The following is a 27981-nucleotide window of genomic DNA, read 5'->3' as shown; positions in this document are numbered from 1 at the left end:
ATCAGAATTCATTTGCATCCAAAACTTTACTAATGTTAAATTTAAATGCCCATCTTAATTCAACTTCCCTTCTTCAAGTCATTCTCAACTGCTATCTAAGATTTAGTGCAGTGAAGACTTTAATGTGTTTAAAACAACACTAAATATACTCATTAATATGTGCATTAGTACTAATATTAACAACTACTTATATGAATTTTAAATTATTTATTTTATTCTTCAATATAATATCCCTCTGACAATAAATTCGACAGTATGCGTTTGACCGGATATAATATTATGTATTTTAACGTTTAAAAAAAATATTTATGATGACCTGGTATACATTCTGTATAATTTAAAGGTATCAAACACTTTATCCTTAAAAGCTTGTCATATAAATCAAATTGGAAACAAAGACATTTATTTCAAACACTGTATCGATCCCTTTCTGTTAACCAATAAAATCCGTTTTGTTTTTAAAAGGGTTTAAAAGCTTGCGCAATTAAAACTGAAATTTCATCTCCTTCAAAAAAGCAAACTTTTTCGCGTTTTGTTAATCATGCGTACGATTTTAATGATGCATTGGTTGGTTGCCGTTTTTATTCATAAACATTGTTCGAGAAATTAACTTTGTTTTTTTGAGAGAGTAAACTTTTTTTTCATAACATAATATTATCCTCGGGTTTTTTTAGAAATGTAAACTGGTAATCCTGCAAATAATTGCACTTATTGTAAAAAATATTATTATTAAAAATATTACAATACGTCATGATAAACAAGTTTTAATTGTGTAATCCTTAATTTTTACATTCAATTTATTTGTAATAATGAATTATCAAAATGACGTAAAAAATGTATATACAAAGGTAACTGCAGAAAAAACTGCATTTAGCGCGGTTTTTTTTACTAGTATATAAATTTTGCATAGAACTTACACATCTATATATTATTATCTATTGTAGGTGTTAATATTATACTCAGCTGGTAGCTAACTTTTTATCTATATAATACTAGCTTTCCGCCCGCGGCTTCGCCCGCGTTTTCAAAGAAAAACCCGCATAGTTCCCGTTCCCGAGGGATTTCCGGGATAAAACCTATCCTATCTCTCAAGTTGGATCGAATTACACATGGTGTGCGAATTTTATTATAAGGTTAAGTGGTTTAGGAGTCCATTGAGGACAAACATTGTGACACAAGATTTATATAATATATTAAGATGATACGTAATACTTACGAAATGAATTAAAGTTATAGTAATCTGCCACAAGTGTATTTCGTGTCCACGGTCCACACTTCACCAAACTACTGAAATCCAATCGTGAACAAATTTGACGCTTTATTGACGAATGAAGTGAGAAAAGTAAATTTGATTCGGTACAAATTCCTCTCAAGAATCCAATAAATAAAGTTTAAGTGGAATTTATTGTAGGTACTTAAATCTCAGGGCGATATTAGAATTAAATTCGCTGACGTAATAAAGAAATAATTTTCAATCAATTTATGAAAGTTGTTCAAAAGCGATTTCATTAGCTTTCTACCTGTATTAAGGTTTTTATCAAAACGAATGAAAGCATTTTATGTATTTTTGTAATAAACTTTTAATACAAATTCAACCCTTACATCAAAGCTAAAGGGCGAATTTGGAATAAATACTAAGCCCGCATTACGTTTAGTTTTTGAACATTACAATTAAATTCCAGTCCTCGTACGAAATATCCTATTTCTGATTCTAAAAGTTTGCTCACACTATTGAAGTCACATGTATAATAATATTATAAACATACTGTTATTATAAAATAGTCTGTTTTAATGTATTGAAAAGACCAGAAAAAGATTTTAGACAAAAACGTGCAATAGTCCACATGAACAGAGATTTTTTAATACCTACACAATATCTAAGCATAATATTGTTGGACGTTATCAAGTCCACCTTAAGTTATTCAGAAAAATCGAACTAAAAACTTATTTCCTCGCCACCCCTATAATCTAATTAACTCACAGTAGAGCAACGTAGAGCCAAAAATTTCTTGACAAAGTGCGATTAGCCTGCCATCTAAAACGAAAAACACAAACTTTTTCAAAGTTCAGAGCCATCTACAAAACTCAATTACAAGGCTTCCACCATTCTTTACTCCACTGCGAATAAAAACAAGTTCCAATAAGGCAGTACAGATGGCGCAATTAAATGTTAGAAATAAACATTTTTTTATAAATTATATTTAAAAAATAAATTAATAATTGTCCACAGGAGGAGATATCTGTGAAGAAATATGACTACAGAGCAACGCAATTGCATCTAGCCGCTGTTAGAGCTCAGGTAAAATAGAATAGAGTAGAATATATTATTAATTCGCGGTAAAAAATATAGTTATACCTTAATACACATGAAAAGTTTACCGTGAAGAATTTTGTGAAAACAATAACCAAAAGACCAGTGCTTTCACTAGATAAAAATATAATAATTTATTTATCGAGCCTATGTGGCTTACTACAGCCATTGCTTTGCCTAGCATAGTTTTGTGGAAAGGAAATAAAGGTCAAATTATATCATTCATAATGGGTTTTTATACTGGTGAAAGAATTTGTTACAAAGTCAGTAAAAATAGTTAAATATTTATATTGGTTTAATAATTTTTCAATTTATTTAATAAAAGCATGAATGGAGATTTTTACTTATAATAAAGATGGAAAACTTTTGTAAAATAAAATGTCATATTAAGTAGTTAAACACATACCTATATAATTTTTGCTTCTTTGTTTTAAGTAAGTAATTTAATTTGATAGAATAGAACAGAATAGAATAGAAAACACTTTATTGTACAATGCACACAAAAACAAAATTTACAGAAACGATATGTAACTTAAAATAAATGTACAATTTGGCGGCCTTATCGCTTAAAAGCGATTTCTTCCAAGCCCACTTGGGGTATAGGAAAAAATAAATCAGTAAAAAGGTAGATAGTGCATAAATACATTTGATTTATTTGAAATCTGGAATAAGAGTAAAATTCTATAGGTGCTACGAATAAAAATGTTTGCTACGGCATGTCTACGTCATAGAGATCTACGTAGTTACCTACATATTTTTATGTCCAAATCATAACAAAATATAATATTTTCTGTATTAATTTTAATATAATCATTAATAATTAAAAAGTGTAAGTACTTAAACCTCAACATATTGAAGGTACCTAATTCAAAACTTAATAAAAAAGATGAGCTGCCTACAAGACTGGTTATATTACAAAAAACCTAGCCCCGCCAAATTAAAAATGCAACACCTTTGACATAAGATAACCTTCAACCTTACAATTCAGACAAAGAAACATTTAAGAAATACAATCACGTGACCTAGGCGAAATGCGCATGCCTAGAATGAAAGTGTATTCCAACCATGCGGAGTCCAGCTGCAGACGTCAATCAATAATTTTCAATATTTCCCGCGAATATTGCTCAAATAGTTACTCTACATCGTATTATTTACTATCGTGTGTTATATTATATGTATTTCTAGAGTGTGCACAGTGCTGTATATTCTATAGTTTTGAAGTCTTTTCGCCAGAAAGAAAAAAGGCGGGTAAGTGATGAGTTTTATTGAAACATATTTTTTGTGATTTATTATTTGCAACAATATTAAAATGATAATATCAATTAAATTTAATGTGTATTTAAACATAAAAATGCAAACATCAGAAGTTAGGTAATGTATAAGGACGAACATTGTCGCATTGCGCACAGCCTCCCGTTTACTCAGTCTAAGAGGTGATCTCGCGGAATAACATTACTCGCACAATATTGTGTCGGTTTCATCTAAGTGATTAAATAAAATTGAATGAAATATACCGTTTCACCACGGCTACTTCTCGCAAAATTAAGTACCGTGCTAAAATGGGTTGGATTTCAATGAAAAATCATATGGTAAGTATCTACGTAATTTCAATAATATTACTTACGTGTATAATATGAGTAGAAATTTGAATTAAAAGCTATTCTAAAACATAAAACATTTGACGACTCTAATGAATTCATAATAATTTAGGTAGGTATATAAAAATTTATTTAAAAATACTTATAATTATTTAGAACTATTCGCAATACCTGTAAACAGTTTAAAATAAAATAGTGATGTGTGATAAACACATAAATACCTAATAGGAGATAAATATGTTCAAGTTAATAACATCATACGTACCTACACTTTCTTCTTGTAGTCAACAACATGATGATATTGTTCATATAATATTATATTCACATAGTTACAATGTTAATAAACAAAATGTGTTAGTGTGTAGAAAAATAAGCGTAGAATACCTAATAAGTACCTATGTTATAAAATTTAAAAAATCGATGTAAAAATACATAGGTAAGGCAAAACCACGGCAAAACCTTTAGAAAACATGTAAAAGTGACATAATATATTTTTATAAAAAATAAACAATAAATTATCTAAGAATCGATTCGGATTATGTTTACAATTTAAATACTTTACAACTAAAAATAGAGAAAATTAACTTAAAATCTTTAACTGACTAGGTACGTGCTATTTGTTGAATTCTTAGAATCACATTTTGTGAATATTGTAGAATAACAATAAACCTTGTTTTCTATTTTTCCCGCGTTTTCTGCGCCCCTCGCGGACTTTTTTCGAACTGAGTGACGTGATGTCTGTCAGACCTATGTCATCTGTCAAATGAGGTTTTATGAAAGTTGCGTTTTACCCTGAATGTGCGTGTCGTGTTTGTATCATTTTCTGTTTGTTTATCATTTATGACGTTATTGTGAGTGCGCATTTTTTAAAATCAAATCAAAAGAGGTAAGTTAAATGAAAGTATTATTGGTTATGTAATATAATGAACTAAACAACTGTAAATATCTTGATGCTACAATACGATTTTTTATGTATAAATTTAAACATACATTCAATAAAATGTTTTATTTATTGAAATTGATGTATAGTAGATTTAAAATAGACTTGCATAATTTTATATTTGAAGAAAATGACTTAATATTTCACCAAATATAATATAACCTCAAATATGCTATGTTATCTAAATGAGCATTTGACTTTCGTCTTCAACTTCCATAGCTATTATGAACGATTAAATTTTAAAATCACATCTAAAACAATTCGATTCTGATCAATTATATACCAATTAAGTATATTCATAATAGACTTTAATATGTTGTTGTTCCATGTTTAGGCGGGAAACGTAACATTGACGATCGAACGTGACAATAATCTCTATTCTTTTTTTCTTTTTGTTTTTAGGTGCTTATAAAGTTACAATGAAAAACATAACTGCAAAACAATTGCCTAGAAAGAGTAATTCCAAAGAGGATGATGACAATGTAAGATATAAATTAAGTAAACAGTACTTGAACAATATTGCCAAAGCGAATTCAAAAGCATTGAAAAAGTTAAATGAGAATGATGATAATATTCGATACAAATTTGCTCCAGTGTCATCCAAACCAAAGAGCCCAGAGAAAAAACCTAAACAAAAACAAAAGATTAAAGTGAACTTTTGGAGCAATAAACCAATTGGGCCTCGGAATCAAAAAGATGCATTGAATTCTGGGAAATCAAAACGCAGACACACAGTGGGCGCAGTGGACAATGTTGATAGTGAAAAACCTAAGACACCTGTAGTTAAGGTTCGCAAGCGAGTCTCCTTTTTGCCATCGCCAATGTTTAACGATAACCATGTGCCCATGGTCACTGTACCGGATGATTTAACTATTCAGATTAACGCAGAAGCCAAAACACGGAGTGAAGATTTAAATCTAGGCTTTATAGATAATAAAACAGATATAAGCAAACTGCAAGAACAAGGCAGAAAGAAAGTACGGACTTCAATGACACAGACAAGCCCAAGAAGCTCAAAAGTAAACGCAGCCAATGTACAACAGAGAAATCAAGGCAATGAAAATGATTTAGAATTCTTTTCCAAATATGTAGTGCAAAAGTTAAGAAGAATGGAGACAAATCAGCGTATTTACTCAGAAAATTTAATAAACACAGTTCTTATGCTAGGACAATTGGGTCAATTAAACGGTAAATCTAAAATAACACAGACATCATAGATTCTATTTGTTGACTATGGTTTAATCTAACATTTATTCTTTAAATTATTTTTCTATTTTGTATAGAGTTCAGTACATGTCATGTTTGATACCTGCCGCTGTTATTTCCTTAATAGTTCAATCAAATAGTTATTGCACAAAGTTACTGCATAAAATAACTACTATTTATAACTATTTCAAAGATAAAGTACATACAATATTGATCTCAAGTTACATAATATATTTAGATCAATCAATTCAATGAATACTTTATGTAGAATAGTTGATAAATTATTTAAAAATTATTTCTAGACACTGGGTATTTTTATATACTGCATATCTTGTTTTCTTAGAGCTAGCGCGCAAGAGCAACTTTTGTCTCTCCCATCAATTCTATAAGTTGCGTCGCTATGTGCGCGCACTTTCTTACTAGCCCATATCACTTATTGTATTTTTTGAATTTTTAAAGCAATTAGAATCCACTTATAATGACATTGACATCAAATAAGTATTTAAAAGATTTGGATTGATGCTATTTTTTCCTTTGCTTTGTTTATTAATTTATTAATGTATTTTCTTTCAACAATTATATTTGTTAAATTGAAATCACTTATGGGACTAATTCTTCACTGTCATTATAAGTGCAATATTTAACTAATATAATATATACTATACATATACTTACCAATACTTTATAAAATTTGATAGATATGAATAGATAGTTGTAATTATTAAAAATAGATTATTGTGAATTGATAATACTTATTCTTAGTACCTATTTCCCAATATAATAAGAGAAATTGATAAAAGGTGTCTTGAAAAAAATTATTTATTAATCATAGTAAATTAGGAAATTATATTTACATAAAAATACTAATAAGTAATTTTTCTTTGTAATAATTGACATATTATTATGTCATTGATTAATGTTGGAGGCATAATATATTTGTGTGTTACATATAAATTTAATTATCTGTTGTGTGTTTAGAGTCTTCTGTCTGACATGTATACTGTATAGCTCTGATTATATAAAACAATATTTTTTTGTAAAAATCAAGTAACTATATACTTGTTATTGTTAACAAGTTAATATTTTGTTATATATATTTTGAAAGATAAGTACAGAAATTGGTGGTAAGAATACATATCTTGTTCAGAAAGGCCTTATAAATTATACTAGTAATTTGTAGTTTAATTTATTGTTGTAAAACTTGGAAGTTTGTATGCTTTTTATGCATTTAAAAAATTGCATGCATTATATTTTTCCTATATTATATTTTTAAGTATTTGGATAGTGGTAATGGATTTTGTATTAGGGCACAACAAACATGCATGCAAATAAATATATGAAATTATTTTTCCACCATACAGACAAAAGTATATTATGTACAGATAATACACAAATATCGGTTTTGTAGCTGGCTAGAAACTGGATTTTAAAAAACTTAACTTATTGCAACCATGTCTTACAATGTTATGAAATAAAATGGCTTTCACATAATACAGAAAAATCATTGTTCAAATATCATGTATTTGCATATATAAAAGCACGTCCAAATTACGTTTATTATTATGAAGTATTTTTAAGTGTACATGTACATAGGTACTATAGATTTATATTATAAGCTCAAAGGTGTTAAAAATGTGTTCTTTTTTCATATCGAGTTTTTTAATATATATATGTAAGGATTCAAAGGCCTTCCTAATAAATATAATTAACATAAATAAGCATATTATATGTTTTAATTTAAATCTTTATATTGTCATAATAACCTAAACTACATAAAGCCATAATTAAAATATTATTTCAGGTTAATTTTACCGTTATGATATTTCAGACTACTATTCGCGCGTATAGTACGTACTGACGATTAGTTATACGTATAATATATAGTACATACTTTTACTTAGATTATCAGAACAGACACAAAATAATCAGGCTTCTTTTATTTGTTTAATTTTGAAATAAAATTTAATCTTTGAAAAAAGAATTCAAAGGAAAATGTTCCATTTTATGTTTGCACATTTGAAGTGCTTAGTAGTTTAAGATGAAATTATTCTTTCTAATTGATGAACTTTTATATGAATTTATTTTTGTTTCAAAAATAATATGGAGAAGAAAAAGATCACAATCGTTGGCCTATTATATCTGTAGTAGATCATATATACAGTTACATTTAAATTTCAAAAATTTTAATTTATTGGTGTTGCAATTTTCCTAATTAGAATCCAAGATTTAGGGCAGCGTCGCTCGTGGCTAAAGAGCCCGATTCTGGAGCGACAATAACGCCCACAAGTCTTACACTTATATGATGATGATGTGGAAGATGATAAATTGTTTAATATAGTCCGACGATCACGAAGTGCATCGAACCAAGTGCGATCATATGCCTTACAACCCTCATGAATAAGACTACGCCAAGAAGTACGGTTTTGGGCGAGCTTTTCCCAGTCCGGGGGGTTGATCTTGAACGTGGACATGTCACGTTTCACGCTGTCTTTAAAACGTAGCAAGGGTCTTCCGATGCCTCTCTTCGCATGTGCAATCTCACCGAGCATAACTTGTCTCGGCAATCGGGAAGGGTCCTGCGATGGACAAGAGAGAAGAAAAAGATCACAATATTATGTTTACCGAAAAACATGCAATTACCTAGTACCTTAAATTTAAACGAGCGCAGAAGCGGTTATTACTTTTTACATAGACACAAAAAGCATATTACCTATTCAAATCATAAAAATTACAAGAAAATTATTATATTGAACACCTCGTAAAGGTGCTTATTTAAATTCTTTAAAAGCAAATTATATATTTTTAAGTCTCAAAAATTTAGCCTTTTTTTGTGTGGTGTCTCTCAATGTTAGCCAGAAGGGCTTCTACATTTTAACGCGGACGCTGGTGGCGCCATGCGCAAGGGCGTCCCGCGTCCGCCCTTGACGGGGATCTCGAACCTTGGCTTGGGCTGTGGTTTGAGTGGAGGAGGCCGAAAGGGCCCTAGTCGGACGGGAAAAATTTATCCGTAACCTATCACTACATTACTACAATATTCTGGGTATCTGTAGGTACCTATACTTAAATCTTTAAAATTACGCAACAGCTTTTAGTATAGTATTTTATTTTTACTTTTGGACTAGATTACAGGTATTGCGTGAAATGCCCTTGAATAATTTTTTTAATGATATCCGATGGTTTGTCACGCTATTCCTTAAAAAAAGATTTGGTCATTCAAGATATACCTACTTCTGACTAAGTCTCTGCATTTCGTGCACTAACGTCTTTTTACTCATGTGCACAAACTAAGCTTTGTTTTTAAATATATTTTATGCACTTTAGTAACAATTTACCTACGTTATTTGATATTAAGAAAAATTAGAAGCAGAATAGTTTGAAATTATTAAGAGATCTAGAGGTACCTATGTTTTATCAGCTTAGGCCTCAGGGGATAGCGATAAGAGCAATCGCCCGGTAATATCTAGTATAGATACCTATAGATAATAATGGGTAGGTACGTATTAGGTCTACTAGCCATATTATTATCCGTATAGTATTATCATCACACAATAATATCTGTGGTATTACTTACATAAGTTTAATATTTATGCATTTGTTTATTGAACTCTAGATATTATTTTTAATTAAACGTGATTAAAATATTCGGCAATTACCAGAAGAGAATTCTCACATATTAGGTATTATTTGCTCGGTTGAATAAGTAGAGGAAAGTAACCAAATATGGAATACCATTTTGTTTTTGGGATATAAAAATAAAACTTCACATAAATTAAATCTGTTTATTGTTTTTACTGATCAGTCATACATCTATAAGTAGTAATTAATAGCTTTTAACCAAAAATATCAGTAATCAAATTAAAATCTTACACAAAAAACAAAATCACAAAAGAGTAACCAAATATGGAATAGGTACCCATATATGGAATATAAGCAAAAATCAACATAACAATGACAAAAATATAATGAATATCTTTGAGATCAATTAAATGAATATAACATATTGTGATAAATGAAAGGAGTTACGTAATTACTTGCAAAAGTCACAAATCCAGATCCATCTGGAACAGCACATCATAATGTGTTCAGAGCCCATACATCAAGCATTTAATTCAACTTTCTCCACTTTCATCCATGGAAAGAAGTCTTGAATAGAACCTCCTGACTCTGCTGATGCATGTATGTTACTAAAAACAAACATTACATACAGTTTTTAAAGAAATAATAGCAAGTTTATAATATTCCATAATTAGATACCGACGACTGTCCATATTTGGATTTTTATACTAGTTCAAACTCTTCTAAATATTTTTTCATTTCACAATATTTTAAAGACAAAAGGTCACAAAGTAGTGAAATAAACATAATACCCGATATACTAAATAGTATAACACTTATCGAAACAAACATAATAGCCGATAATACTCATTTATTATTTACCTTAAAATTTTTCTGCACGGCAACAAAACAAAACACCCCTGCTAAATGTAAACCGTTCGCGCAACTAACTCGATGGTGTTAGTGCGATAATTAGTACACCAAATGAAACAGAAGATGGTCGAATGTTGCGATTCATACTTATAGTCTTAGAGAAATGAAGGAATTCCATATTAGGATACTATTCCATATTTGGTGACTTTCCTCTACCTAATTATCAAAAGTACCTATTCGATTTTTTAAATAAAGAAAAAACAGAATATGTATTTGTGCGACCACATAAACAGATTTCTACCATATTAGGTATACTATCTTACTAGGTACTCTTAAAATGAAAATCTGGGTCTTGTAAATAATTGTACCTAATACCATGTCTATGGACTAAAAGTCTAAAACTGTTTGAAAGGCCAACTTATCGGCACACGAATTTACTTGTTCAATTGATTTATTGTTTTTCTCTTAATTTTCTCGTAAACACAGCCAAGTGTTTACCTATAGATATATAATGAAACGCCCTACTTATTTTCACCCCTGATTGAGCGGCTCCAAAATGACTAGTCTCTAATAATTTACCAAGTCAAAGCCTTGATATGAAAGTAGACGGACATGGAAATTATAAGCATCCTATTTGTAGGTCGAGGTAAACCTTGGTTATTACAATTTTCATCTTAGTAAAAGATATCTAGAGGATATTTGATAATGTTATTTCTTGTCAATTCAATTAATTAACTCAACTAATTGATGTTTTTCTTCTCTGCATCGGTAGGATTGATTTATATTTTATAAATGTTTTTCTAGATCTCTTTAATAAGACAACATTTGAAGCAGTAAGCGTAAACAGAAATTGTTGATAAAAGGGCATTTACTTTACAGCAATTATTTTATTGTGAAGATTCAGAGAAATAATAAAGAATAAAAAAAGTCAGCAGATAATTGCATACAATACCTATTGCCTAGGTATTTTGTTCTTGTGTGTAGGTACCTTAAAAAAATACGGAGGTATCATAAAAATTATTAATGTAATAAGTAGATATTGATTTCAATATAATTCTATAAGTTTATTACCAACAAATTAATTTTTAAAATTAATTATTGTAAAACCTTGTAGTTATCCACAATTCCTGCAAATAATTTTTTTTCATTTTCATTTTCATTTTTCAACACAATATGTGTACAGATTTAAATACTAGATAATACTTAATACCTTTATATTAGTCAAAAGCACTTTTCTAAGAAGTCTGAATTGATTGATGTTTCATGTTACATTCCCAGTTATTACCTACTTAGGTAATATATTACGTCGTGTAGGTACCTACAACATACTTAGTTATTTCTAATTCTTGGAAGTTTAAAAAATTTTTTATTTGTAAGGATGTAGGTATAATTATCATCACTATTAAAATGATCATTTACAAATTATTAATATACGACTTCTAAAATGTCTTATTCCACTTTAATATATTATTATTTTTACAAGTTAAGTACAAACCTTTAACATAATAATGTTATATAAGAAAAATATTTGTTTGCGCTATAAAAAGGATTACATAATCATTAGTCATTTACAGGATTCCTGATACAATAAAGTGTTTACTAATATAAAAGAACACGCAACAGCTAGATAAGATGGTGCTTAGGGCCTTATATAAAACATCACGTAGGTTTATGCATAATTCAATTACGCCAACAATCTGGCGAGCTCGATCTGAGGTGAACAGTGATCGTTGTACAGTGTACATAGTGTTGTTATTGTTCGTTGCTTAGAGACACAGGCGAGTCTTCAGTTTCATCGCCCAGTCGGTTACCGCCCGCCCTACAAAGCGCCAGCCGTTCTCGCGTTCACGACCACAATATCGCGACTCTCGTACGTTACATTCAATTACATTTTCCACGCTATTATCATTAGTAGTCAACTGTACAAATATGCAGACCCAAAGATGGACCTGCTATCCATTTAATATTTCATTTTTAGTGTACAATTTTGTGTTTCAAATTTTGAACGGATTTTATTTTCATGGAGTGTAATCACATGTGTTTGTAACTTTCTCGGTTTCTGTTTATAATTCCAATATAAAATCTGTATTGAAGTAAAGCTAGATATCTCGATAACAATGGATTTAGTACATCGATTACATTATTTAGTGCTGTCCCAAAAGTCAGATCTTATGACTATGGAGCGTGAACAAAGAATGCGTGTGAGACGCCAGTCGAGCTTCCCTGATGCTAATAAAACGCGCCAACGACTAGAGCAAGTTTATTTTAATGATGTAAGTTTTTAATGCCTAATTGTAATTTTAAAAAAAAACATAGATAAATATGTAATAAAATATCACATAATATAAATAAGTACAAAACGTTACAATTATAATATTGCGTAGGTACTGACTTATGCAAGCTCCGTTAAATAGCTTTAGTTATAAATCTAGCTTTTTTAAACTTCCCCTTTTTTCGCATAATCACTCAAACTATGTATTTGCATTAACATTTATCAATCACATGTTTACAATACAAACAGAAGTAGCGACTAAGACATTACACTAAAAAAGTTATGTCTCCTAATAAAAACCTCAAGAAACGTGGCACATAACCCATTCCACTGTCGTCTATTCTCCGTTGATAAGGCACTTTATAGACCTGCTTTTATTTGTTCTTGACACGCATCTTGACCTTTATCTTAAAGCAATTAAGGTGTCCCTTTTTATGTTAATTAAAAGAGCATGTCTTATCTATCTTTCTTTTCATCGTCATTTATTCCGCTCAACATTTTCTGTAAATTGGACAGGTTCTTTTAACACACTGCTGCTTTATACTTTTTGTCTTTGTGATTGAAGCAAAGCTTAGAAAACAGCTTTACTTCGGATGGGTTATTGTAAATTTGCCACAAAGTTAATTCGTCACGTTTTTAAAACTCCATACATTGAAAGTAAATTCGTCACATGCCTAAAAAAGTATGTGTAAGTTCGTCACAGGTATATTCGGGTTATTGTAAATTTGCCACAAGTAGTAAAGTACCGCCAGCAAGCAAGGCAAGTGAATTATACCTTTCAGCCTGCGATGAAACCAGCAATATAATGATTTACATTTTAATATTACAGTCATCATTCACATAAGGTAAATTCATCAATAACATAAGGTAAATTCATTATTGAGTCATATTGATTTGCGCTTTTTAAAAGTAGTAGAATTTTTATTGTGTTATTAGAATTTTATTATAAAGTTTTTTTTCTTAAATCTCGTAAATACTGGTGCCATCAATGGATTTATGTTCATGGCTGGATCTTTCACCATAAACATTTCATAAACTGCCAGATTATAGGATATGACTTAAACTAAAGAGCAATGTCTTTACTTGTTAAAATAAAAGAAAAATATTTCATCCTTATTTTTATGAGATTGTTATAAATATTGTAGAGCCGCTCTTAATTCATTGCATTTTAAAAATATTAATACAGAGAACTGTGATTTTTACGATTACCTATGTAGAATAATATACAGTGTGTAAGTAAACTAACTAAAGGCAATCGTTTTAATCTGGCAGAGTATAGACGATGCAGGACGGGCCCTGGCCATTTGTTCCTGTGGGAGCCAGAGAGGTAAGACATCAAATTTGCAGCTTATTTTCTCATTAATCTTTAGTGAGTCTTTGTTTACCTTGAGTTGTTTTATTTATTTTTTTGGTACACAAATCATAAAAAAAAACAAATCTTATTTTTCATAGTACACAAAATACAGCATGGTAATTTTATTTTAAGCTAAATGATCTCAAGTGAATTTTCATAACAATTAAAATTAGTTTACTTATAAGAAAAATACGTTACCATCTGGATAGAGGAGCTCTTCATAAACACTGATTAAAAGGGTTGCCTTTAGTTAGTTTACATACGGTAGATGTTAAGTAGTATTTTTTATAACTGTTGTATATTTTTAGAACATTCAGGGTGTAAGGGACGGGTTATTTGTAAACTGATTAAGAAATAAACATTTTAAATTAATTTATTGTTTAATTTTTTTGCTATCTGTACTTAAATTATCGATGTGACGAATTTACAATACTTGATATTAAATCGTGACGAATTAACTTTAAAAAAATAAAAGTGTGGCAAATTTACACATACTTTTTTAGGTGACGAATTAACTTTGTGGCAAATTTACAATGGGTAATCTTGTTTTATTTAAATAGGTACGTATTCTTGTAATGGCAGGAATTATTTGCAGTATGCAACAAACGTACCTAAGTAAGTATCTAATAATAAAAACATTTTGATTTCCATCGCCATCTTAGTATATAAGTTATGTACCTAATACTTCTTAAATCCATGTTCTGTTTACTTATCTACATGTAATACTTACTTCCTTCTACCGAATTAAAAATATTTTGTTATGTGCATTATATTTTTACTATTATGTAACTATTAAAAATGTATCAGCTTTGAAAGGTTTGTAATAATAATTATTTAATGATTCATACATCTGAACAAATGCGATAAAAGTTCAACAGTTTACCAATCACAATTCCCAGTATAATAGATATTATTTTTCGCCCATAGTACAAATAAAAATGTTTATTATTAGAATCATCGTTAAAAATACATCCTTGTTGGCAAAAAGGTGATGCAATTTACAAATGACTGCACATAAATATTCCAGAGAAATATGAAATATTTCAATGTAGTTTTCACTTTCTATTTAATTTGAATTGCGTTCAACGAAATTCAATTAATAGATTCACCTTTTGTTAGAATACCAACGGGTGTGATGAATGAATAGATTTTAAGCAATCGAATTTTCATGGAACTGGTATCAAGAGATTATTATTTTAATCAACTTGGTTGCATTCGCGTTGTTAAAAGTTTCGGCGGTTTACCGCTACGAGGTCGCGTGCAGAGTCACCCAACTGAGTCTACCAAGCTCAAGTTTTTGTGACCTCATTGATCATGATTTCTGAAAATTCGCCGCCATTCAACAATAAATATCGCTAACGCTATGTATAGTTAACTACGGTCTACGTTCCTGAATATATTTGTATTTCACTTTTTGCTATCTAGAGCAAGGAATATATAAATTTTCAGAGCTACAAGAGTCGAGGGAATGAATATTGGTCACACTGCAAGATGTAATTTGAAATCTCGCTGCGTCATAATAATATGCAATATAGTACGATGCAACTCATCGTACGAGTGATGTTAACTCATGTTTTCTTTGAGTGAGTTTTTCTTAAAATGACTCATGACATTCATTTTACAAAGAACAGCTTTTACGTGATCAAGTTTTATGAAACAACTCTAGCTCGAGAATATAGACTGAAATATTGAAATATTTTAAAATAGGTAGGTTCACATAGTACTAAATTGCGACGAATTGGTGATTCAAGGTGACGGCACCGCCTCGTGGGATTATGACAAACTGTAACTCATTTAAATTACTTGTAACAAGCGGGCCAAAACCCTTAAGGTGCAGCCAGACGTTTTCAGTTTCCGCTTATACAGCGTCTCACGAGGCACTCTAAGGTGATCAACTTGCCCTTTCCAGTTTTATTAATTCAGATTGTTTACTAGACCGGCAATTGCCTACAGTATTATTCCCGTGGCGAGTGTCATTGGGCGGCGGCGATCACATAATTACAAAACTCACTTCCATTAACCTCTAGGTTAGTTGAAGTCAGAGAAACATTAAAATAATTAATGTGATAATATAACGAAAAAATAAACAACATTGACGAAACAAATTAACTAGCGTACCATAAATCAACTGAAAAATATAATACCTATACCATCCACATTCAAAAATCAAAACTTTAAAAATATCTACCTAAGTTATGTTTTTTAAATCGTGTCTTAAGGTAGGTACTTAAGCCTTTCCATGATATGAAATGACACTTTTTTTAAATAACTGAGGCCCCAGAACCACAGACACAATAAAAAATCTATTGTGTCTGTGCTTCTTGGGGCTCAATGGGTTAAAATGTTGTATTTGTTGTTCAAATATAACGATAGTTAAATATTTAAAATAATACAGTCTATTATCTACACACAAAATTATACGTCAACCTAAATACACAAATTACCTACCCACCTTATACTGTTGTTACCATACTCAATTAAACAAATTGCGAAATTCAGTTGTGGTCACAGAATGATGTCATCCAACCTTACAAATATATTTTAATACTCCTATTTTTTAAAAAGAAACCGTATAACCCTAAAATAATATTCTAAAAAGATAATGCTCCAACATGGTTTCAAAAATATCGAACAAAAATACCGTATGTAAAAATGATTCCATGAAATTGATATAAAAGAAAAAGTAAATTAAAAAATGTGCCTTATTTTTCCCGTGGAAGAGAAGACAATTCACAGGCATAATTATTTTTCTTCGGGCGCAGTATATTGAATCACTCGCTATATTCAGGATTCTAGAGTCCTTAACTCCAGTTTCAATTCAAATTTTCACCGTAAATTTTATCCGTGAATCCGTTTGCTTTAAAATATTAGAAAAAATTAAGTGTCCAATAGAAGACGGCAATTCACAAGAGAAAGCATTTTTATTACTCGTCGTTTATAGGGTAAAATGTCTTATACACGACGTATAAGTACACGACTAATTGCTCTAACGTTAAAATCAAATTGAACAAAAGATTGCAACACGGATGACACGTAGGCGGAAAATAAATGATATTTTAACTGATCCAAAAACTTCTAGTGTGTGAAAGGCATGCAAATCACTTGATTTACATCGCACAGTTGTGAGATGTGGGTAGAAAAAAGGGTGATCTTTATCCTTCCAGAACATATTACATACAAGAACCGAACAACACGCCAATTCTTTACACGTATGTCGGAATATATTGAAAAAGTTTGCGTAAAGTAACTTAATCTTGTAAAGCGCGCAATAGGAATACCTACACACAAATACTTATTAGGTTTATGTAGACGAATATTTATCATTTTAATTTTAAACCACTTCGATTCTTTAAGAGCTCCCTCTAACCTACTTTTAGGACTTATCTTGTATAGATCAATTATTAATATTAAATTTTGACAAGCATCCATCGAAGCTTCCTCAGCGTTCTCGTTACGTTTAAATCTCCGTTAAGCTTTTAGAATCCAATAATAAAGTCTGTCAAATCAATTCACTTTTTACATAACAATCAATAGCTACAAACTGCTAACATCGTTTGCTATGCTATTTAATTTTTTCATAAGTAGTTTATGAAAACCTAACTAAAATTATATACAGGGTGTCCCACTATTGGTATACTAAGCGCGAAGCGACTTGTAGTTTTGCATACCTGCACTGAATCACGTAATAAATACTTAAACAAAAAAATTACGTCAAAAATTTTTTGCTAAATTTTTCCTGAAAATCCATGTTTTCTTCTCTAGCTTCGCGCAACCGGCATATACCTACCGCTTCTCTAATGTGAGCATTTTGTCTATGAAAAAAATCTTAAATGATAGCTCACATGCTGCCAGTGGCAAAGTTGGGCGGGTTGCTTGTTATGGGTGTACACATAGAGTTTTAAGAATTCATCTATTTGAAAAAAAAATGCATCTGGAATTTTATAAGCATTTTTTACGTACTCAGAGTATGCAAAACTATAACCTCCTTTGAGCTTAGTATACCAACAGTGGGACAACCTGTATATACAAAGCTTTTCTGTGCAAACAAACTGTCCTTTCAGTGAAATAATAATATGAAATACACGCTGTTGAACTTCTTATAACTTTATTGAACGTACAAACCATTAAGCTTTTTTGAAATAATAATTATATTATGTAAAGTTTACGGATTAACTAAACATGACATAGGTACCCATTTGCGTAGAATTTTATTTTGATAGTCTAGACTAAGACCAGACTACGTCCAGACAAAAAAGATTTAAGTAGCTATCGTCGTTGTAGTGATTTAAATTCATACTTTTCCAATATTATTTTAAAACGAAAATATATTATTATTAACATAGCTATATCACAAGTAACTGTTTATTTAGTACTTATTTACTTTTTTGTGTATATCTAGGTCAAAGCTATATAATAAATCTTCTACATTATTTGTATGTAAAATAACAAAATATATAAAAAGTATTTCACAATGCAAAGTCAACAAATCTCGGTAAAATTTAAAAAAATGAGGACTTAATATTCTTAATAGATGAGACGTGGTCGAGACAGTTTTATGATCAGTAAAATAGTCTCGTCTCAGATTTTATATACCTAATCTTAAGAATCTAATCCACACACGACTATCAGCTTAAGATAATATTATAAATTAAAACAGGATATGCTTTTGTTTTTTTTTTTTTGTTTTTTTCGAGAGATTGTTTAAAATTTTATGATGTAAATAACAATTATTATGAGTAAACAAAAATTCATGTTATCCGAACGTCCGATAGATAATGTATGATTCATCAAACAGTAGATAGATATTCATAAATCGTTAGTATCACAGCTCAAATAACAATCGTCATTAAAAGTTATAACTCAATATTTTTTAATTTACTTTTAAGCGGCCTCCTAGTTCTAGGAAATAATAATAATTATCTTGGAAAAGATGTAACTTTTATAGCGAACAATCAGCCGAGTGGAACTAGTTAAAGTTTTGTCTTCCCAAGATCACTATAGGTAGTAGACATCTACAAGTTCAGCGAGAAAATGGGAGTTGCGTCACATTTTGTCTCAGTCAATGTCAAGAAATCGCATCATTTATTCAGCAAGGCTCCTTTTTCCACTTTAGAAACAAACGATTTTCCAAATTGCAATTCTTACCTACGGAGTCGAAACTGTGATGAATTCAACAGTTCTTGTGTACTTATTCAACCCATTTCGGTCTTTGATACTATGAGCCAAAGTTTAATATTTGACAATATCTATACTAATATTATAAAGCTGAAGAGTTTGTTTGTTTGTTTGTTTGAACGCGCTAATCTCGGGAACTACTGGTCCGATTTGAAAAATTCTTTCAGTGTTAGATAGCCCATTTATCGAGGAAGGTTATAGGCTATATATCATCACGCTACGACTAACAGGAGTGGAGCCACGGGAGTGAAGCCGCGCGGAGCAGCTAGTAGTTTATAAAAGTACAGCATTATACTTAGGTACAATTTGTTAAGTTGCGTGAACATCAACAACATAATTTTCCACAATCAATTGAGGTCATGAAAACCGCAAGGCATTGACATACTAAGCCGAAATATCTGAATATAATCATTAATTTCTCTATGAGAGTACGTGTGAAATATTTCTGATATTTGATTCCTTAAATACGAGTATAATAGAATTATGAGGGATCATTGATAGGAACTTAGAAACCTTCGAACGAATTTGACGTAAGTTCTATCTCCACTTGGCCAGCATAGGAAGCTTTTTACAATTCTTTTTCATCTGAGATGTATTTCTAATGTGAATCTTATCTAATTTAAAAGTGTGTGAATTCATTGCTTATGTGTTGTGGAATATACCGATCACTAAGTACACAAAATTGTTTCTTGATATAATAATTCATATATCAAATTTATATTGTATTATATACTGTGTCAAACACGTCATGGAGGCTTTACTCCAGTTTTTGTTGCCAATTTATAAATCCTATTTTTTGTAATTCCCTTTGAAGGTATCTCGTGCTCACGTACTTACGTATGCCGTATTTTTTAAATGGATTGATACCTAAAGTATAAACCTTTTGTATACAGCCTTTTGGTTACTACAAATACTTATGTGTGAAATATTTGGGTTTTGTATGTTTCACTTTAATTTATTATTTATCGAAAATAAATACTTAACACATAGTGAATGATATTAATTCTTTAAGATAAATGTCTTGTACACGGTTGTACACACTTGTGTACGGTACAAGGTTAAGTGCTCAGGTCCTTTAAAACTTGATTTAGAATTTTTGTCCAATTTTTATTAGTATGACCATCACATGGCTGTTGTAAGTGGAGTAACAGATAAAATCTTTCAAACCAGACAAAGTCGGGCAGACCATGTAAGTTTTATTGTACCAACTTTTATTATTAATACAAACTTTATCCACAGAGGGAGCTATTTGCGGCTAAAGCAGATAGCAGTGCACCAGACCGCAAGTTATCATCCTCATCAACCGGCAGTATGAAGAACAAGTGGCTTAAGGCTTTCAGAAGCCTCAAACCCCCTACAGCCCCACCACCTCATGCGGGCCAAGACAAGTAAGCAATCCAACATTACCTACTAGAACCACTACAAATTAAATACTGACTTACGCTAAACCGTGTCGCGACCGGACCGTGTCCCGTCTGGGGCTCGACATTACATTACTTTTTGTATCAAGTGATTCATGCCTGAACGTGGCTCGAACGGTGCACGGCGAGGGCGTTGAAATTTGTATGAATATTGTTTCATTTGTTTCCCTGTTCCGGTACGGCTCTGCCCCGGCACGGTGTAGCTTGAATCATGCTTTAAGCATCACTGAACGTCAAACTATATAAAATTTGCACTAATTTATCAAACTGGATTATCGGATTTCTCTTAGAAAAATGCTTAGTCATAATTATCAGCATTGATTGAGTTACGCCTGAAGTGCGATCTCGACTCTCGTTATAACCGCTTGCTGTGGTTTATTTAAATGTAGCTTTGGGTTTGTCAAATGTTAGTACTACATTTTCACCACAAACACTATATTGATTTCTAATTGTGCAGTGACCGAATCGTCATTAGGCTTTGTTTCGAAAATTTCATGATAACGAGAAATTAGTTCTCTTCTATTGTCAATTTAATTTCACTTTACCGAAAGCGGTATTAATGCTTTTTTTTTAATATTTGTTTATTTTGACTTTTGTAATATCTTGTCTTTATAAAAAATTACCAATAAACAGAAGACAAACATTTAATTACACCATAATAAGCGGTTAGACCTATATTATAATCACTAAACCTAGGAGACAAATCTATGCAGGGAAAATTACAGTGCTCATAAACGTCACCGTCTGGGTAGCCATCATTTTTCAAAATAGATGGATCCCATTATCTATTGCAAAAAGCTATAAAATAGCCAGATCAAAATTTAATATAAAGGGTGCTACGGGAACTTCCAGTTTAACTACACTTAGTATGCATTTTATATTACTAGGAATAAAAACATTTCAAATGTTTAAAAAATTCAATAAAAGTTTTAGCTGTGCTTGCAAAATGATAGCTTATTCTAGAATTATCTGTGATATTGCAACGTACGTTCACAATATGTTACTACAAAAACATCCAGCAAATGGCGCCCGTACCGAAAAATACTGAATAATATATGATGTCGAATCTGTTTCGCCGCTAGCTGTGTATAAAAGATAATTCTACGGTTGTTGATGTTTTCATAACCTTAATGTAACACCTCATATATAGTATGACGACAATGTAATAATTGTGATATTATTATCCTTAATAAAAATGATATTGTTTAGGTATCGTACCTATATCATTAAAAGTGCCTGAGGCAAAACGCTTCATTTTATTTTGGTAAAAGAATCCTAGCCTTAATCTGTTACCACTCAAGATTTATTTAATTTACTACATTTAAGTACTATAATATTTACTACATTTAAGTAAATTATAATACTACCATACAATAAAACGCGTAGTTACATAAATCTGCGAACTAACCCATTCCTATTTCAATTGCCTCAATATCAACTTTGAAATTTAACCCCGTCAGCGATGTCATATAAAATTACGCTGTAATTTGAAATCGAGTTCCCTGGATGACCTATATTGGAAATTCAGGCTAGCTTCAAGCTCGTATTAATCGATGCTTTCTGTATATGAAGAGCGAAGTATTTAACAGCGACGCAACAATTGATTGGATCCTGACGGGCCTTTAGCAAACAGTTTGATTGGCAATATCGACTCTTTAGTTTTAATGGTCAGCGTTGCGGACTGCGATAGTGTCGTCGGTAGCTTGCACGTTTCATTTCCGCTCAATTCGATATCTCTGGAAAACCCATATCTTTGTTAACTTGTCTGCGATTGCGAATTTATATTTTGAGATATAGATATTACATATTATACAATGTACATTGTAAATGTGTGGGTTTTGACTTTCAATGTATGTACATTTGAAATTATAGGTTTAGTACATGAATACCATTTCAAAGTGACTATGTTATTTTATCTGACTCTTGTTTTGTCTGTGTATTTATCCACATTTTTTCATTGCATCATTACATTCCGTCACTGAATATAATTATTTATTCCGTGCACTCATTAGTCTTCTACAAAAACACTCCAAAAAGTAAATGAGTCGCTCAACATTTTCGTACAATAGTTATTTAATTTAAAATGTAAAAACATTCAGAGAAATGTTTTGAAACACTTGTGAGTTGTGACATAGGAATATCACAGTAAAATTTATAAGATGTAAGTTAATTTTCTCCTAGAATCAGTAATATCTTGACTTTAAATTAATATTAGTATGACCTCAATGTATGTGTGATAATTTAGTAAAACAATATCATGTTTTATAAAACATATTTACCGCAAAACGATACATGAAAACTTCACGTAACATGACGTTTTGTGTACCTACTATGGTACAAGCTTTAATTCGATTGGAATCTCGGTCACAACTCACACATGCACTCATGTAGAGTCGAGTCAAAATTTTTGACTGAGGTATATTTTGCACCTTGTGCATATAACAAAAATTTTAGCGTTAGGTCAATAGGCCAGCTATGACGCTACGGGTTATAATTCGATTGAAAACCAGGTCGGTCACCTATTAAGCTCCTGTTCGTGACATAAAAAATATGTTAAAACTTTAAGAGCTCGCCTAAGTCTGTAATTAGATTTAACATTACATTTTGCTTGTACGGCTTCTTAATTCTCCTCTAATATGGGTTGTTCAGTCGCTAATTGTATGTCATACTCGTAATCACGATTGTACTTGTTATGTAACTGTCTTATTAATTTAAATAACACCAATCTACAGTAAAGTACCTACATTCTAACATTGGGCGTATAGATTTATATCCTATCATGTGATTAATATATTTTGATATAGCGTCAAAGATATTCCATATATTGATTAGAATGCAAACACGAGAATGCATATGTATAGAATTACAAAGCCAGTAAAGTTGGCGCTATATTCAAGATCAGTTGGAAACGAGGGCCATCTTTAAAGAAAACATAATGCCGAGAGCTCGCGAGCGTCGACAAGCGCGCTGTAAATTCAGTTTGCAGAATAAGTTAACGAGGTGCTACTGTAGTGGAAATATTTATTCGCAAATAAATATGCACATAATTTTCAATAGGAATATTCAATAGGTCATAATAAAATACTAGAACACATTTTTAGAATCAGAAGAAATCATTGGCAATCGTACAGGCTTGCTCTGAAAGTTATCGTAACAAATACGATAATACAAGTATTTGTTGTTATTCTTGGTTCCGTTTTATAATTACAAATTTTTCTCTGCATATATTATAAAATTCGCGTGTCACAATATTAGTTACCATACTCCTCCAAAAGGCTGGACCGATTCTCATGATATTTCGTGTGCCTATTGGGTAGATCTGTGAATCAGCCAACATCTATTTTTCGTATCCCCAAGATGTAAGCCTAAGACAAAACAACGTATGCCGGGTCAGCTTGTTTCAATTCAGATTTAACGATTCATTTCCGTGCCTTATTTCAGTTGTATTTTTATGAAAAATTATTACATTGTCGTCATGAAAAACATAACAGCTGATATTTTTATGATTACTTGCTTTCAGTGTAAATAATCATTTATTTTATGCTGATAAGTGATTATTACTCAATTGTTAATTTAACCTGTCATGTTATATTTCACATTAATTAATAACCAAAAACATTTTAACAGTTTTTATGATCACAATTACGAACATAACTAACAGGACAGGTTAAAAGATTTATATATACGACAGAAATCTCACATATCATGTTCATTTTGATGTTTCTTTCTTCTTGCATCAATAAAGAAAAAATCAAATGTACCACGCGGTGTCTACGGTTATGGCGATGAGGTAAATGTGCCCCGTAGGTGTGCCTGTAACTGACATGATACCACTCCTTTAACCTATTATCGTAACTAACGTAAATCTATAACAGCTTACTGAACACGTAAACTCCTCTACTTGCGCTTATCTCTACTGCTAACTACTGCTTTAAATACGCATGCATTGGCACAATCCCTTTGTACTCACTACACCTTAGACGTAAGGCGTAATAATGCTATGTTAAATATAAGTTCTACATGCCTGATTGCAACTCATTAGAAGACGATTATTAAAAAGATCGATACGACAATCAAACGGTTCTTGACCTTGATACGATCAATATGTAACGCGTGTCAATGTCTGTGACACTGAAAATAATAGAATGATTAATGATGCGATTGGTAATGTTTGGATTTCAGTGATAACAACGTGTTTACATATGACGTAAACCGTGACCTTTGTTAATGGTGTATCTACCATCTCTCACAATTGAAAAGCGAAAACCTTGAAAAAATGTTTTATGTATTTTACTATCCTGTTAATATTATACAATTTTTCCTGAATGATGTTTTCTTTTCGACGGTATTGAGTTTCCAAGAAAGAGTTGTATACTTATATTTTGTTTATACTGCAAAGTTAGCATGTGCAACTGATCTATACAATATAAATATTCTTATAACATTCATGAACGAGTTACCGTTGCATTATAATATAAACTATTAACTGTTTAGGAGGAATGGAGCCGCTCGCGACATGCGTGGCGGGGACTCGGAAGCGCATAATTTTCAAGAATACACTTACAAGAAAATAACTCCTTGCGACGTTTGCTCACAAGTTCTACGAGGTAAGTATGTTATTACTGTAACTACACATAAATATAAGTTAATACTGAAGTTAAATACAAAGAATATGTATGTATCTTGTTATATTCTTGGCTACTAACTTATCATGCCTTAGAAATGCGTGTCGGCTAAGTAGGGGTGAAAAACTCACGCTAGATTTATAACAGTACTTCATTAATTATGTAAATCGATATATACAATATACATAGAGAATGTAGATATATATCATTAGTCCGTTGCGTGGTTGTAGGTTAATAATAATACGACGAAACTAAACGTTAACATTTTTGCTGTGAAATATAAATGACAGTTTTATATTGTCTGCTATTACTTTTTTTTTCAACTTAATTTCGTTAATGTATTTGTGACATTATATACTTGTACCTACCTATTAGGTTTGTACATAAAATTAATCATAATATAATTTAGAATGTAGGTTAGGATTAAGAAAGCTAAAAGCTAACGTTTTGTTAATCGTAATGACTCGACAGTTTCGGATAAGGAACAAATTTTAGCAGTCACCTAAATGTAGAACTTCCAAACTATTTGCATTGTAACGAGTTTTTGTAATATCAATAGAAATTACTTTGTAACTGGGTTCTAGATAACGACAGTCGCCTTTATATTTTAAATAATTAATTAGTTTAAAAGCTCAAATCCGTGTGGATACTTGAGCTATAATTAGATAATCCATTACACTTACCGTCGCTTAAGGTTACACGCCATTAAATAATGCTTTTTTTTAAGTTAACCTGATTTTTCACTGGCAAATAGATAATATTTAAGATTTAAACTGAAAACGGTTGTCACAAAATTTTATCAGTTGTTTTAATTAATATTAAAATAACAGTAAAAAATATTGGCATGCATCGCATACCTAATTACCTAACTTAATTTTGTTACCTACATTTTCAACCAACTAAATTACTAAAGAAAACATAATATCTCAGTAATAGGACTTCATATCATCTTTTATTGAATGAGTAAAATATAGGAAGTTTTAAAAGCAGTTTATTAATATTTGTAAAAGAAATAAAAAAATCAAGCCCGCCTGAAATTGATTTTATTTATTATTTTCTTTATATTTTTCTATTTTTAATTAAACAGGTCACACTCGACAAGGCCTCCGATGCCGTATGTGCAAGATGAACGTGCACACAGATTGCATGCCGCAGGTCGGCAAATGCCAAACCAAGTCGAGGCTCCTGCGCCGACAGAAAAGCACTTCCGAAATCGAAGCCCATCGAGTCCAAGATCCTGGATATGATGAAGAAAGTAAGTCGTACAGTGTAACACTTTTGTATAAACTATAAGTAATAAAAATTACAACACTTCAATTTCAAACATGGCTTTATCTGTGTTTAAATATTCTGTAAATACCTACCTACTTTTCATCTAAATGGTACAGAATTTGTAAAACAAAATATTTGTAATACGCCCACGTTTCACTTGTATTCACTTTACAACTTAATTTGAAATCGAAACATTATTGAAATTGTAATATTCGTTATGGATGCTTTGAATCTTTTATTTTCAGGAATTTAATCCGAATTTAATTTGAGCAGGACATTGGAATGGATAGACTGTTTTACTTTTTAATTTGTTTATTTTACAATGAATAGCGAACACTTCGAACAACTCGACACACTCACAAGCTTGCATATATATACCTACACAACTGCGGAGCTCACGCATTACAAACATTTACATAATATTCGGATGCTATTTGCATTGTCCAGGCTCGGAAGGCAGGTGGCTGAAAGGACCGCGACTTGCCAAGATGTGTTTCAAACGATCAGTCGAGTTTAATGACTATGATAGCTACTATGAGGAGGGTATGCATTGAGTTAGTCAGGAATGAACCCTAGTGCCCGAGCTCATCTGAACTAATACTATTCTAGGGAAGCGTGCCGATCGCCGATCGTAAAACATTTCACAGCAATATTTCACTACTAACATTCCCAACAAATCGCCGGGTGTGCGACATGAACAATTCAAGGTCGTTCACAACGATTTAGAATCTAGGCCGGATTTTAACAATATATTTGTATAATATTTGTTTTTCGAAAATCTATAGTAGCAGTGCATAGATAAGACTTTAATAATGATTAATACGAAACGAGCACAACAAATTACTAGATACTCAATATTGACAATCGAGAATTATTTTATATTTCGCACCCGGCGAATCACCATAATAAGGCACATGTCGCGATGATCGTTAGAGTTTGTAATCGGATTTGATACTAACATGCCGCTCGATGCTTAGAGGAGGAAGTGGATCAGACGTACCAAGTACTGAAGCGCGCCAACGAAATAGCGAAGCCGGGTGGGGGAGGGCCGGTAGTCCGCGTATCGGCCCCAGAAGAGCCTCCGCCGGCGCGCTCTCCGGCGCGCCCCTCCACTGGCTTGGCTGTGGCGCCTCAGCAAATCTCCTCCAGCTCAGGTCTGGCGCCGCACCCGGTCGCGTTCTCGAGCGCGTAACGTAACCTCGCGGTGCAAACTTGCGACGAACGTTATGCATGCACGGAACTTTTGGTTGACGAGAACTTGAGCGATGAACGGCAGTCGTGAAAGAGCCTGTTTCGTATCGTGAGAATGCTTGTGCAGTAGTGAGGAAGACAATGTCACTTTATGAATGCGACGTTCGGCGGACGTTTGCACCCGGATC

General features: G+C 31.5%; 2 protein-coding genes across 11 annotated transcripts in view; both read left to right on the top strand.

The window, feature by feature from the left end:
- The window catches only part of LOC123692876, a 141146-nt gene that overhangs the window by 98382 nt on the left and 14783 nt on the right, over window positions 1–27981 (top strand). For 5 of the 10 annotated variants that reach the window (XM_045637702.1, XM_045637699.1, XM_045637700.1 and 2 more), the window contains exons 11-16: window positions 2231–2299; window positions 20524–20672; window positions 24451–24495; window positions 25200–25312; window positions 26418–26585; window positions 27580–27756. In XM_045637702.1, coding sequence (XP_045493658.1) covers window positions 2231–2299; window positions 20524–20672; window positions 24451–24495; window positions 25200–25312; window positions 26418–26585; window positions 27580–27756 — 721 coding nt within the window. The remainder of the gene's footprint in view (window positions 1–2230; window positions 2300–20523; window positions 20673–24450; window positions 24496–25199; window positions 25313–26417; window positions 26586–27579; window positions 27757–27981) is intronic. The other 5 variants (XM_045637706.1, XM_045637705.1, XM_045637697.1 and 2 more) reach the window with 2 other exon arrangements.
- Window positions 4687–7778, top strand: LOC123692879. Its single transcript, XM_045637708.1, has 2 exons — window positions 4687–4795; window positions 5252–7778. The coding sequence occupies exon 2, from the start codon at window positions 5269–5271 to the stop codon at window positions 6064–6066; it is 798 nt and encodes a 265-aa protein (XP_045493664.1). The 5' UTR covers window positions 4687–4795; window positions 5252–5268; the 3' UTR covers window positions 6067–7778.

This window comes from Colias croceus, chromosome 6 (assembly GCF_905220415.1).
Source record: "Colias croceus chromosome 6, ilColCroc2.1".
NCBI classification, from domain to species: domain Eukaryota; kingdom Metazoa; phylum Arthropoda; class Insecta; order Lepidoptera; family Pieridae; genus Colias; species Colias croceus.
Note: the sequence above shows the minus strand (reverse complement) of the source record. Positions and strands in the feature narration are given on the sequence as shown.